Source organism: Tauraco erythrolophus, chromosome 3, assembly GCF_009769465.1.
Source record: "Tauraco erythrolophus isolate bTauEry1 chromosome 3, bTauEry1.pri, whole genome shotgun sequence".
NCBI classification, from domain to species: domain Eukaryota; kingdom Metazoa; phylum Chordata; class Aves; order Musophagiformes; family Musophagidae; genus Tauraco; species Tauraco erythrolophus.
The window spans coordinates 31,778,950-31,793,389 of NC_141467.1; the positions used below are offsets into that span (position 1 = coordinate 31,778,950).

Below are 14,440 nucleotides of genomic sequence, written 5' to 3' on the forward strand. Positions count from 1 at the left end.
TGAACTGCTGGGCTAAGAAGTGCCCATTTTCACTTAACATGTGTGGCTGCACTGCCACGGTGCCCAGGAGACACAGTAACATCCACTACACCTATATATCTCTGTAGCCCACTGTATGTTATTCGCTAAGTATTCCTTCCCAGCAGAATCTTCAGTGCTAGTCAGACCAGGGAGGAGTCTTCCTTTTGCCAGGAAGATTATCCTCTCAAGATTCCAGTTTCATGAATCAGATCTCTGTTTAACTCATTTTATCTGACACAAAACACAGCAGATACGTTCTGCGCAGAGAAGTAACAGTGGGAAACAATGCAAGCATCTTGGTGGAGGGAAGAAGCTACTGTATCACGTCCAATTTGACAGTTGTCTTTCCTTCAAGCTCACAGAACTTGCCAAGTAGATGCACTCTGCTATCAGTTTTTAGCTTTCTCTCTCTTCCTTATCACTCTGTTAGGAATCAACATTCATGTTTTTTAAACACCTGCACCCCAGTTTGGGAAAGGGTTATGGCTATGGGGATAGCGGGAAGAATTTGCAAGAGTTTTGTTACAGTGCTGACGTTCTCAGGTGACATAGGGATGTGCTTCATTCAAACAATGCCTTGCAGATCCATTTTCCTCCTTCACTTAAGCAAGAATTAATCTAGTAAAGTGCATGGTGACCACCTTTAAAAAATATTTAGTATGAAAATTCCAAATTGTGTACCTGAGATTAAAATAACAGCCCTGCCTTTTCGCTGACAGTGTGTGGTGCATGCTGTTTGCTTACTCATCACAGTAACTAGTCTGGTCCATCTTTCCAGGTTTTCAATATTAGATTATCTGAGCATATAAAATCAAGCGGACAGAATGAGTCATCTGATAGATTATTGCCTAGTGAAAAAAAGCACAAGCTTGTCATTATTTTTGCCTACAAAGCACCACACACACCTATGGGGCTGTAAAGATAATAAGCATGAACTTGATTACTGCTAATATGCTCTGCTTCAAGTCTCAGATACACAGTGTATTTCTTTTATGTAATAACTTTTTGTTTGTTTCCTAGAATTGACAAAATACTTCAGAGAAATTAATCTGATGAATACAGTTTCCTTGGCCTCATTAAAAATTCAGGCAATAATAGCAAAATAGCAATAAAAGTTAGTGTTCAAAAAAACACTGCAGACCTGGGGCACTGGAAGTGTCATCAGTTCCAGCTTAATGGAATCAAATATGCTTAAGAAACACTCCAGTGTTAGTAAGAGTACACTTCAGATTGCTAAAATGCTTTTTTGTTTTACATATTACACCTATTTCTTGCTTTTTGTAGAGCTGAAAAATAAGATTTCACTTTACACATGTATATTATATATTCCCAGCAAGAGCCGGAAGAGCAGCAACAGTGCAATCTGCTTAGTTTCCACCACATATATCACGCTTTTGCCACAAAATTGCCAAGAGCAGGGCCCTTTCTGATCAACAGCAAGGGGGAAGCTGCTATTACAAGGGAGGAAAAAGCTAACAAGGAAGGTCAGGAGAAAAACCAGCAAACAAACAACGATACTTAGGTGTGGAAAAAAAAGACAACTTGCCTGAGCCCTGCCACAACATATAAACAAATGCCACAAGCAAAATCTGAAATGACAGAGCAGAACCACAGTTTTCATAGGCTTTCCAGTCACAGAAGCTGTGACTACTAGCTATTAAAACAGACTTAATGGCCCATAGCTTCCTCTCATCTCAGGTGGTTAAAAAACAACAGGGAGGCAGGCGCTGCCAGCTTGTCCTGTGTCATGACCATGGCAGATGGCACCCTACACACCTGGGGAACGCTGCAGCTCCGGAGCAGTAATGGTCCCTCGCTGCTCCCAAGGGTGATCTCCATAGATAGCACAGTGTCTCCTACAGAAACGTGCTCCTGCCCCCCTCCCCCCCCGCGGTAATTTCTCTTTAATGAAGCATAACAAAATGTGTGAACTACTGCTTGTAGGAAGGTTGGGTAGCACCTTCCTGCAGGGCTACGATGGGAGGAAAGGACCTACCCTCATTTATTTCCTCATTTATTTAATAAATAAAATAAAATTGAATGAAAATGAAAAATATTCTTAATGAAAGGTGGTGTTGGTTTCTTTTTTTAGTAAAAGAGCAAAATCCAAATAGGAATAGTCTCCCAAATAATTCTGATAAACTTCAGAAGTTTCACTCAATGTTGAAGGAAAAGAGTTAATAGAAAACATTTCTGAAGCCAGAGAGAATTCTGTGTTTGTTAACAGGAAAAGTTCAAAAGATTAATCCTACAGATTCTTTGACATTTCATCTTGCAAAAGCATAATCCTGATAAGAAAAGCATTTTGGCAAGAGCACCCTCACTGTTGAATACATGGTGGTTACTCTGGAAGAGAGAACAAGAGCCAGCTTGTTGAAATGGCACTGCAAATGCAGAAGAAAAGCAGCTTTTACCAAGCGCTGGTTCTAGACACTTCTGTAGATGTTTGTCTTACCGATGTGAATGAAGCGGAAGCTGTAGTCCAAGTTCTTGGACTACCTTGGACACAACAATGAAGGTGGATAAGCCATCTTATCCTTGCCGTTTATTTTTTCTTTCTCTCATTCCTGCTCATTTTGACATTGGCAGAGGATTCTCTAGGGGAAAAACTGTAAAGTTATTTGTCTCTGAAGCACAGACATCAATGGGCAGCACAGCAAAAAGCCATACTGAGGGAAGAGAAATCCAAACTGCGAGCCAGCAACGTGAGTTAGTGTTTCCACCCATGGTTTTGCAAGGGATTAGTTATTAATAAAGATTTAACTAAGCTCTGCTTCACCTGTGCAGCTGCAATATTAATAATAGCCACTCATCTTGTAGAGCTGTTGTATTTCCTCCACAGCAAGTCTGCAGCAGAGAATATAGCTCTGGGCTGTTTCTGTATTACCGAAATTCACATCATGATTTTCTGACTCTTTTCCTCCATTATCATTAAAAAGAAAAATGAAAACTTGTTTCTTCTGCTCAGATCCTGCTGTCACTCTCCATGCCCACCGTATCTTATCTGCCTCTTCATTATCTGGACCACGACAGTAAAAGTACTGAATGAGGCACAGATGAAAACCCTGGAGCTAACGTAGAATACTTGATGTCACATATTGCCTAACTAGCCAGCTTCCTTTTGCAATCAGATTTTGATCTGATACCATGGCTGGAAATCTTGAAATTGTTTTTGATTCTGACCTTACTTCTGCCTTACTCTCTTGTTTATGTACTTTCATCACCTCTAGAAGTTTTGACTTTATCTCCTTTGTTTTGATTCCACAAATATTCATATCTTAGGTTGCATGAATGTCTGAGGTCTCTAGAAAAGTCTAAACCTAGGATCTCAGGACAACCCACAGATCTCCAGTGCTATATTAAACCCTTTTTAGTAACAACCCATAAAACACGCATCAGTATGGAAATTTTTGGTTGATAAATATTTTTTTTTTCTTGGATAGGAGGTACCTCAAACTTCAGGACAACTTAATTTCTGATCTCATAAAGGCTCTTAGTGCTATTAGCTCTACCCCAAACCCCATCCCTGTGTCTTACCAGCATGGCAAGGAGAGGAGGGCAGAGGGGGTGGGCATCCCTTACCTTCATGGCAACACCAGAGGAGATACAGGGACTTTATTTACAGGCGGCTTGGAAACAGGCCAGCTACAGCATGTGGAAACCAAGTGAAATGCATATGGCAGTCTTGGTCTTTTGAGCTGTTGTGTTTTGATATGACACCAAATTTTAAAAAAATATGGTTCTGGACAAAACAAGCATATTATCAAGGAGGTTTTGGCTTTCATCTCTCTTCCATGTAATATGCGCCTCCCTAGTAAACGTTTTACAGATCCCAGTGGTTTCTGAGGAGCAGAAACAAATGTTACAACAAATCCAAAGGAAAAGGTTTGGGTTTCAGTGTGTTGTGTGGGTTGGGTTTTTTCTTTTCAATTTTTTGTATCTCCTCTTTATTCTTTTGTCCAGAAACGGCAAAATTGGTTACCAACTTGGAACACAATTGTTTATGACAATAAATCAGTTGACTTCACTGCTGCTGTGCCATCCAAAATGACTTTGCAATCTGGAAAAAAATAATTGTGCTGAGGAGAAAGGGAGCAATGGCCATTTCCCAGGCTTTTTTGACCTTCTGAGCAAGAATTGGAACTTGCCTAGTGGTTTAGATGCTAATCTGTCTACCCAGTGTGTGGGTGTGCTCTGAGTCACAGCCAACATGTGCACTCACTTCTAAAACAGGGCTTCCTAAATATTTTTGTAAGGGTAACTTTTGTTTAACTTTCATTTGGCAGACTCCCACATTAGGAATGGTCAAGAGCTCAGGAAGGACCATATGTTGTGTATAGAGCTGCTAAGAACAACTTTGAAAGTTTTCAGACCTTTTTCTCTCAAACTGAAGAATAAAAGCCTCACCCTTCCCCCCAGCATGAATTAAGATACTGCTTTTTTCTCACCCACTTGCCAGCAAACCACATCTGTCAGGCTTCAAGTGTGCAACAACTGTCTGTCTACAATGAAGATAAATGTTTAAATTTTTTTTTTGTTTTGGCATTTGCTGTATCCATTTTTTTAATCCATGCCTAGTTACTAAAACTCAAGGGGCATTCTGCTGAGGACGTTCCAGGCAACTGTAACTGTGCAAGTACTGAGCAAACAGGATGCCGTGGCCATATACAGGCAGCAGGCACCGTAGAGATTTCTGCAGAGAGAAGTAATTTTTTTTTTTTATTGTTCTGCTTATTACATAACTGGGAACATGGGTAATGAACATGTTTCAGTCAAAGCATCACAGGTGTTACAAATTGCTTTCTCTTGGAGGCCCTGTTATTAACCCAGTTACTGCTGGTAATAATACCTGCTGCTCTGCAAATAAGCCTGAAAAATGCACTGGGGCCAGATTCAATAAAGGGCTTAGGTGACTCAGCATAAGTTGGTGTAATACCTCGTAATTAAGTTCTCAGGCCTTCGAGCAGAGTCTGAATCCTAAGCAATAGATCTATAAAGTGCCCAAGAGTGTTAGGTGCCTGCAATAACAACCCCAAGCAGCTTAGCGTGCACCTGCTTAGACCTAGCCAATAAAGCTGGCTGGGTGGGAAGAGGAACCTTAAAACCCACCCGGCAGACCTGCAAGGAGATACTTGCATTTGGTTGGGATTTGCAGACCAGATCTCTTCCAAAATACAGATTTTGGGGCTTTTTTTTTTTTTTCTTTCTTTTTTTTCCCTCCTTTCAGAGAATTGAGCAGGCTTTATGCTTTTCATGTTCCTCCTTTGGCATGGTTGCCATGCATTCACGTAACACCCTGCTGCTAAAGCTGTAACCTAGAAGGTGGATGTCCTAAGCGTGGTTCCCTGCTCTGGCTGCACAGCATGCGTGGGAGGGGAGCTTCAAACCCCCCCCCTGCTCCCCCGAGGTTGTGCAATTAGCAGCTCTAAACTAGGTCAGTGTGAGTGGGTTGGAGGGATATGCTCCTCATCCTCCAGCTGCAACTGTGCAGAAAACAATTCAAAATTCATTAGTCTGTAAAGAGAAAGAGCATATTAAGCGACCGAGTTGTGTTTTCTCATGCTCAGGACACTCACCTGGCATGAGGGCAACCAGGTTTCTGGCCCTGGTCTACGCTTGACTTTCTGTGAACTACAGGAAAAAAAAGAGGTCCCAGCAGGGGACCAAAAACTCAGGCCTGTCCAGCTCTGCTTGGAGCAAGTGCTGTAACCACCACCAGGCTGGTGGCACAGCTGGAGCTGGGCTGCCTGTTGCTGGAGTAGCCTCTTTCCTCCTGGCCAGGCTTTCTCTCAAGAGACTGGATAGATTTGGACCCAAATATATATTTGAATATTCCCTACTCAAATAGGGAATGAAAATTTCCAAGTCAAAGTCCACTTAAGAAAGTCCATTTAAGTAAATCCACTTTCTTAGCAAATAATCAGACTCCTGTGTAATGCTGGGGCAGAGAAGAGGAACCACGTGTATTTTGCATTTCAGCAGCAAGCAGCAGCAGCAGCCACTGCATGTGATAAGGTAAGAAACAGGTCTCTGAAAGCCAAGTGTGCTCTGAAGACATGAATGGGATCGACTGTCCCTACAGTAGGCTTAGTTAAGGATATGTACAAAGAAAGCCTTCAATCGCTCACTCATCTCCATCAAGATCGGAACAACTCAGAACATGCACAGAAGTACAGCTCAAGGCTCCCAGTAAAATTAAGAGCAAACAAGTCCTTGAACATAATCACCACCAGCTTTGTTGGGATTTTGGTCTTAAATGTCTCAGTTGGGTCAAGTCTCAGATCAGAAGATCTTGTATGGATTTGATATCTACCTCCTTTTTATATGAGTGTCAAGGACAGGACCCCCCACAGACTGCAATGCATCAAGCTAGACCATCCTGCTGGAAGGAAACACCACACAAAGTTTTGCTCTCACTTATCCCATTACGACTTTGACTCAATGGTGATGCAATGGACAGCATAATCGGGCCAAAAATATGATTGCAGAATTGGGGATTTTTTTAGAGGCAAGGCCATGCTATAGGATGCTGAGGATAAGTGCAAGTAACCAGACCCTTTGCTACCAACAACTCCTCGCAGCCAATGCAGTAGAGCCTCTATCCCTTGGAAATCCAGCACAGCAGAAACCTCACAGATGTGATGACGAAAAACCCTCCAAAGAGTCAGAAACCTTTCCAGACTCAGGAGCTAAGTGGACCGTAGATGTATGCGCCTTTGAGATGCAAAGTGTATGCTGAGCATTATGGCAAACACATTCCAAGTCCATTTTAAACTCCTTTCTGCTCTTTTCTACCTCCACATCATTTCCCTTCCTTGCAAGGCTGGCCTGGGCCAGCCACCCGCCATCCCTCTGAGCCCATCTCTCTGCGTGGGGGCTGAACGCCTCCAGCTGCTGGGAGCATTCTCACCCACGTTACCACAGCAGCAGAAACAGCAAAACATTAAACACAAGGACGCCGTGCGGGCAAAGTCCCTGCATCCTCGGGGTTGGTGAGCAGCCTTTGTGCAGCTGCCAGGCCCCGGGAGCAGCCTCCAGAGCTCGGATGCTCGCTCCGGCTCCTTTTCCAGCTGAGCTTGGCACGTTTTTAGGATGACTAAGATCATCTGTGTGCCAAATGAGTAGCCAGCACTGGTTATACCCACTTTATGTGTTTTTCAGAGAAACATTTTGGTGGCCCGTCAGAGCAAGCATAACGTAAACAGTCTCCCCAAGTATACTTCTTGGTAACCTTTGACTGGTGCAATTGTCCTGCTTATGTTTCTACCTGGGCTCCACCCTTGCATTGCATAAGCCCTTCTTCCAGAGATAAGTCAACAGAGAGGAATTCACATGGAAATATCTTCTGATGTGGTGTTGAGATGAGGCGCATATGAAGAACATGGGTATTACTTTTGGCTTCTTTTAGGCTGATTTTTTCTTTCTTTGGACATATCTGGTCATCAAAAAGCAAGGAGCGATATGGACTTTATTTTCTATTAGCTGACTACAGCTATAGATTGGATTGACATACACTGATGTGTTAATTTGGCAAGTTACCAAAAACCAGAGCCAAAAATGCTGACAGTCAGGCAGCACAGTTCCCAGGAAAACAGATTTCCTTAAATAAATCTTTTGTTTTGACGATATGACAGCTCTGTTAAAGAACAGTAACTGTATTGGGACAGTATATTGCAATTTCTCCAAGACACTCTATTTAACACCGCATAACATTTTGATTTAAAATGTGCATTAACTGGAACTTACAGCATGTGCATTAGATGGATTAAAAATTGATTCCCTGGTAGATCTTTAAAAGGTAGCTGTTCATGAGGAGATAATTGGACAATCCAAACAAACATACAAACAAAATCTGAAGTCTTTACTGGTAAATTTCATAGGTGATAAAAAAAATATCAGTGAGGGTCTTTAATAGGGAATCACTCCTGCTTTTAGGGTGATCATTCATTAAAATAGTCAAAGTCTCAAAAAATGCATTCCGATATGATGAAACAAAATATTTTAGCTTTGAAAATAGAGAAATGAGGCTGAAGATGAGCAAATGTCTAGGAAAACTGTTCTAGAGCAGGACTTTTTAACGACTCCTGGTAGACCATCACCACACTTTTGTCTGTCTCCTCCAGACATATAGAGGAGACTCCCACATTTTCCCATCAGCACACACATAATGCCACAGTGCTGCTCTTAAGCAGTGAAATGAAATATAGTAATTTTAGAATGTTTTTTCAAATCTGAAATCCGAGTAAGCCATCCTCAAAGTGTATGTTTGACATTTCATGGCTCAGAAAACATAATCATAAAAACCAAGCAAACAAAATAATAAAGAAAAACCCCTCACCCCAAACACAAATCCTTTTGAGTTGAAACTTCCTTGCTTGGTTTCAACCTAAAGGTGATTGGCTTTTGGAGAGATTGCTAAAAATAATTTCAGTAATTCTTAATTGCGTGACAGCTAATTAAAATACAAGAACAAAAGTGCTTAGTATTTTCAAAAAAGTTGTTCAAACTAATTTTATTCTGTTCAAGTTACTTTCTTTCCTTTTTTTTTTTTTGGTAAGGGCTTAGACTAGTGTGCTTTTATCATATGCTGTTCTAGAGTTACAAACAATATAATATATCTGGCCTCTGGAAATATACAAACTTTACCAAAAGGAGCAGACTAACAGAAAATATTCAAACTATATGAAAAATTATGAAACCATTATTAAAATAAACAATAACACAGAGGGAGAAGTGCAAAAAGGTAGCTTCTACTATTTTCCTTTGAAATTTGCATTTGCAGGCAGCTATTTAGGAATATCTATGACTATGTCACATGGTTGAGAAGTCTGTTTACCACTACTCCAGAAGAAACTGCATTTATTGAATACATTTTGCTTTCTAAGAGGAGTAAAATCCATTGCAATGGCTGATCTAGTATATTTTCCTTTGAAAATCATCTCTGCCAAGAGAGGCTTTTCGAATGGCTTTGAAAAGGTTGAAGAGGAAGGTGATGTACTGAGCCTAGTTAGGGAGCTGTGCCTATATGCCGTTGTTACACCTCCCACAACATCATTTTGACAATTGATAGTTTTTGAAACAGGAAAAAAAAAAAAAACCCCACACCAGTAGCAAGAGATTGTGGAATCTTAACCTTTGTGTTGCTGTTTCAGGACATTTTGTCTTCCTGATCTTGTCATATCTGTCAGGATACAGGCCTTCTGGAGGGATTCCTGACAGCAGACACTGCTAATCAGTAGTTTGCCCCAACTGTCTGGTGAAACAGTGACAGACCACAAAAAAGTCCAAGTAATATTCACAAGAAAAGAGTATTATTCACCTGTGGAGTGAGTAGCCTGGCACTACAACATTGGACCTTCACGGACCTATGAAGAATGTGTCCCATGACTAACTATGGGCTAGTTTTTAAATGTTGTAGCCATCCTGATGTGCCATGGAGGACAAAAAAAGTCTTAGTTTTCCCTTGAAAGACATTTAGGGAGACAAATTATGTTAAGCAGAAGACACATAGAAATGCACTCTCGTGGACAGCTAGGTCATAGGTTCAGGTACAAAGTTTTGAGTTTCTGGTTGACTTCACATAGCAACAGATACAAAGTCCACGACTTTCAACAAGTAGCTGCAGACTCCCAAAGATGTACCATGTCCATTTTGCTTAGCAGAAAGGATTTCTTATAAATAAAAAACTAAGTCTTTTAAGTGAAAACCTGCAGCAGGTTGACCTTTTGGACCAGTCCAAGAAAGCCCTTAGTTTTGCACTGAAACGCGTCACCCACTGAGACACAGTTTCACCCTTTACTGCTAGAACAGGCCCATTCAGTGCTCAGTTTGTCTTTTTAACATGTCATATATGTGCACTACCTGCTTCTGGCAAATGCTTAATACTGTAAATGCAACAAAGCTGGTCCTCCACACAGTCCTTTCTTCAGCCCATGGTAACTCCATTGGCTTCAGGGGGGGTCATTGCTGATTCATGCCACCAGCAGGTGTAATTAGGGGACCCAGCTCATCCATCCTCAGGTATTACATGGCTTCCTTCTTCCTATGAATTTATTTCCTTTGGGTTTGATTTAATTTTTCCATGCAAATTTTTCAGCCTCTACAGTGCAGCATGGCACGTTTCTGCAAAATTGAGGGCCCAACAGATTTAGAAACCTCCCTTTCTCTCACACACATGCACAACAGTGACACACTGTATAAAGTTACATTTCATATACAAAACTGAGCAATTTGAAAGCTCCAGTTACCTTTTATCTCTTTCATAAAAGGCAATTGGATGATTTTAACCCAGTATAATTCATTTTCTTTTTAACATTAAGGTGAACGACAGAAAATGAAAAGAAGATAAATCAGTCCATGAAAGAGAAAAACACTCATTTATATTGCTTAGGTTACAGCAAAGCTAAAAATAAGTTATTGCCATCCTGCTTTCTAAAAACCTTTAATAGGACACTAGGCGGCAGAAAGGTAAACATCACTGTTTTTTTATAGCACAGATATTATAACTCCAGATTCCATTTAAACTCTATTACAGTAAGCTGGTTATGAGCAGGCTGGCTCCTAAGTCAGCTCAGCAGGACAGTGTACATAAGGAAGATTTTTAGCTGTCTGTCACCTTTTGTCCCTACTTTGTAGGGAGTAGAAAACATCTCTTCATCGGTAAACTGCATCTTTGCTGACACTCCTGTCCTATTCCACTCTTGATAACCAACATAAAGCCCTGCACAAAGTGACATTTTTACACTCAGAACAAAGATGATTCTTCCATCTGGAGTAAGTTTTAAATAACATCCTCAAGAAGTTGCCAAAACAAGCCAGGCCATTAAAAAGGCAAAGTTTCTTGAGTTCAAAGAAAAGGTTTTTTTGCACTGAACTTTGTTCTGGCAGTGTATTGAAGTGGCTTCAGGACATACTAGTTCCGTTTCTACCTTGGCTTAGCATTTTGTTCAGACAAGTCCAGTCCCGACTTAGTTACCTGACTTCACTGTAGTGAGCTACATTTTCACCTTTCTGTCATACTTGTCTTCGGCACACTGGAAATCTGACTTGGTGTTTTCCAGAAGTCTTTTAAAACACTCCTAATAATTTTAAAAATTAAAGCCAACATGTACGCTTCTTTTTGTTTGACTGGTTTGGGGTTTTTTTGTGGGGGTTTGGTGTTTTTTTTTTGTTCTTGCCTGTGTTACATTTTCTATATCTGCGACAGCTTCCTTTGGGGAAGGAGGGATGGATTTAGGAACAGTTGCAATGTATCATAACTCTCAGCTGACATTTGGATAAAGTTCTAGAAAGCTTGCTGATACCTTAGGAAAAAGAGGCTTTGCATTGTCGAAAAAGAAAAAAAAGGCTTTTTTTTAGTCATACTATCTCTTTCTAAAAAATGCTTTCACAGCAGTCCAGTCTGCCACTCAATTTGCTAAATCAAAGCCCAACATTCACTTTCTCTGCCACACATGCAGCCCCATGCTACAGCACTTTGCAAATACAAGTGGAAAGTCAAAGATTAAAGCAAGTTTCTTCAAGATGCTTTTATATCAGAGTTCCTCACACAAGCATCCTTTCCTTTGCTTGTAAGTACACTAATCATATTTCAATTGCATGCCTACAATACAAAGTTAATAGCTTCCTTATTTCCTTATTTTAACATTTCCCCTCTACTCCCTCTGTCTTTTCAATTATACTGGCTAAATCATTTCTTTCATTTCCTTTCTCTAGCATCCTGTTTTCATTTCTTATACAAAATCATATTTGGTCACTTACACTTTTCTTGAGGATAAGCACAGGACAGCAGCATCTCTTGCTCCACCATGGTGCTGTCTGTTGCAGAGGTCAGTGGTCTTTTGAATAGCGCTTTAAGAAAATGTTTTGGAAAGCTAAGCTCACTCATGCAGGCTTCTGATCTTCTCCAGTACTCCTGGCTTCTGTGTGTTGTCACATGTTATCCTCCCTCTTGAGAAACCTGTGAAACAGGTCTAGCAACACACAGAAGAGTGTGTCAGAAGAGTTTTAATTGATTCATTGCAACAGGTACCCACCCTCATTAAAAAAAAAAGTTGTTGAAAGGAGTAGTCTCTTAGCGCCTCATTTGAAATTACTGAACCTACCCAGTGTCACAGCTGGTGCTCTTTAAAGGGAAACTACTTGCTGGGTTTGCGAATATGCAGGAAATAATTTAAAATCAATCTTACATGCCAAATAAACCACAGCTAGCGGTGTAACTGGGATGCTGCTGTGCTGTGGGAGAGCAGGAATCCTTCCGTTGTGCACCAAGGTGGCAAGGGCTGCCACTGCCTCTCCCCAAGGCACAATTTCTTGTGGGACAAAACAGCTCCACAGCTCTGCTGCAGAGGCCTCTGCCTCCGTGAACAGCAACTCTGATTGCTACTGATGGGGACAAATCATGTGAAACTGATTTCTGAGAAGGGCACCATCAGGAACACTATGTTAATAGTGCCTCAGTGCTTGCAGAGAGGATTCCTTTGTGCAGTAGCCACAGAGGTTGTTCTGTCTTTCAGAAACCCCTGTTGACCCATCTGGGGCTCAACAAGGAACCCCCAGCACTGCCCTGCAAGCCCCTGGCAGCTCCGTTACCATTGATCTGTTACCCCTGTGACCAAGAGGGGTTGCAGGTGGGCCCTCGTTAAGACCTGTATCAATTTCACATTAAGGTGCACCTCGTAGTACCCCCATAGCAGTTTCCTTCTGCTGTTGCTCTTGCAAGCTGGTGATACCATTGTCAAGTGCAAGCAAGGCTGTGGTTAGTGAGGAACCAAAAAGGAGACGCGGGATTTACGCCTGACTCTGCCTCTAATTTGCCCTGTCACCTTGGGGAAATTGCTTTACCTCTCAGTGTTTCGGTTTCCCCATCTCTAACACATGCATAATTATAGTTCCCTTTCTTTGGAAAATGCTTTGAAATCTATGTACAAAATGCGGCATGAAGGAGGAAGCTATCATTATTGCACACTTGTAAAACGTTGGGATGAGGCAGACAATAAGCAGTGAGCGTTTTGAGATTTCATGCATGTAAAGTGTTGTATTTTAAGAGGAACATGACCTTATCGTAATAATGTGTTGTTTGTTTTTTTTTTTAAAAAAAAGATACTCCTACAGAATTTGGCAAAAGTTCAGTTTCTGTTTTCACAGTGGAATGCTGAGAGAAAAATCTAAATCAATTCTCACTTTTAGGAACAATATGCCGTCCTGGAAACAGCAAGTCCACCAGAGGTTCCTCAGTGGAAAATGATGTAATATAGCAATTTCCTGCTTTTCTCTCACCTGGGTAAATAGTATCTCTCATTTTGCAGCCTGTGAGTATTTACATTATACTCAATAGGTCTATATACTCATCCCCTTTCTCTTTGAAAACTAGAACTCAACAAAGCTTAAAAAGATTGGGTTCTTTTTCATGTGTGGGTAAGCTTGAACAGATTGATGCAAAGTTGTGTTTTCCAAAGTTTGGTTTCACTCAGATAGGAGCCTTGTACTTGTTTTAATACTTCAGTGAGTAAAATGAAAGACGTGCTTATATTTCCCCCCCTTCTACAGTGTTGCTCCTTGAGGGGCCTTCCTTGGTGAGGAGGGTTGTAAAGGGCATGACACTGAATTAAGTTTCCCCTGGAGTTTAGAGCAAATAATCTTTCTTCTGCCCTACTTGGGAAGACAGCAGCTGCTGGGCTTTGAGAAGTGCGGGATGGAGCGGCCTTGGCTTCCCTGCCTCTGCTTCTGCTGCCATAATCCAGGCACTTTCACTCTCAGGCTGAAGACATCTCAAGTGATGGCAACACTCTTGAGATGATAGACTGAGGACCCATATAAGGCTGAAAACTAAGACAAACTTGCAAAAGCTTTTGGAAATTATATTGCCTGCGTTGTCTGTGAAGAAGCAAAGTTATTGCTTTTTTCCCTCTGTATCCTTTTTCTGTAAGACAGTTCTCAATAGAAGTTTGTTTATCCACTGTCCTGCTTAGACTAAAATCGTGGTCAATTCTTATCATGGGCGATAGCCTAGAGATTAAGGTGGGCAATGTTGAATTGAAGATAAGTGGCTGTGGGGAAACAGCTTTTTGAGAAATGCCCTTTGATTGCATGTTAATACTGGCGCATTCTGAAAGCTTACCTGAGTCTTGAAACTTAATTCTCTACATGACTTAACATGGCCAGCCAGGTTTATTACAGACCAGGAGAATGGTAAATGTATAACCTACTTGCTTCTTACTCCATAACCCCTTAACTTCAGAGCCATATTATAAGATGTCCTAAGGTTACTGCACTGACGATTTATAGTAAGAAGTGAATCATTCAGAGCTGGATGCTCAGAAACCCTTGGAAGTACCTTTGCAGAAGGGCGTGCATTTATTTGTATTGTCTGAATCCTTACAGTTGCAGCAGATGACTTCTTAATAATCACATTCTTACG

At 41.1% G+C, this 14,440-nt stretch overlaps 1 protein-coding gene across 1 annotated transcript in view; it reads right to left on the bottom strand.

Annotated features, from left to right (window-relative positions):
• Positions 1-11,908, bottom strand: part of PTPN3 (protein tyrosine phosphatase non-receptor type 3) — a 175,314-nt gene extending 163,406 nt beyond the window's left edge. The window contains exon 1 of the mRNA XM_086609110.1: positions 11,782-11,908. Coding sequence (XP_086465236.1) covers positions 11,782-11,908 — 127 coding nt within the window. The remainder of the gene's footprint in view (positions 1-11,781) is intronic.
• Positions 11,909-14,440: the final 2,532 nt, after the last annotated feature.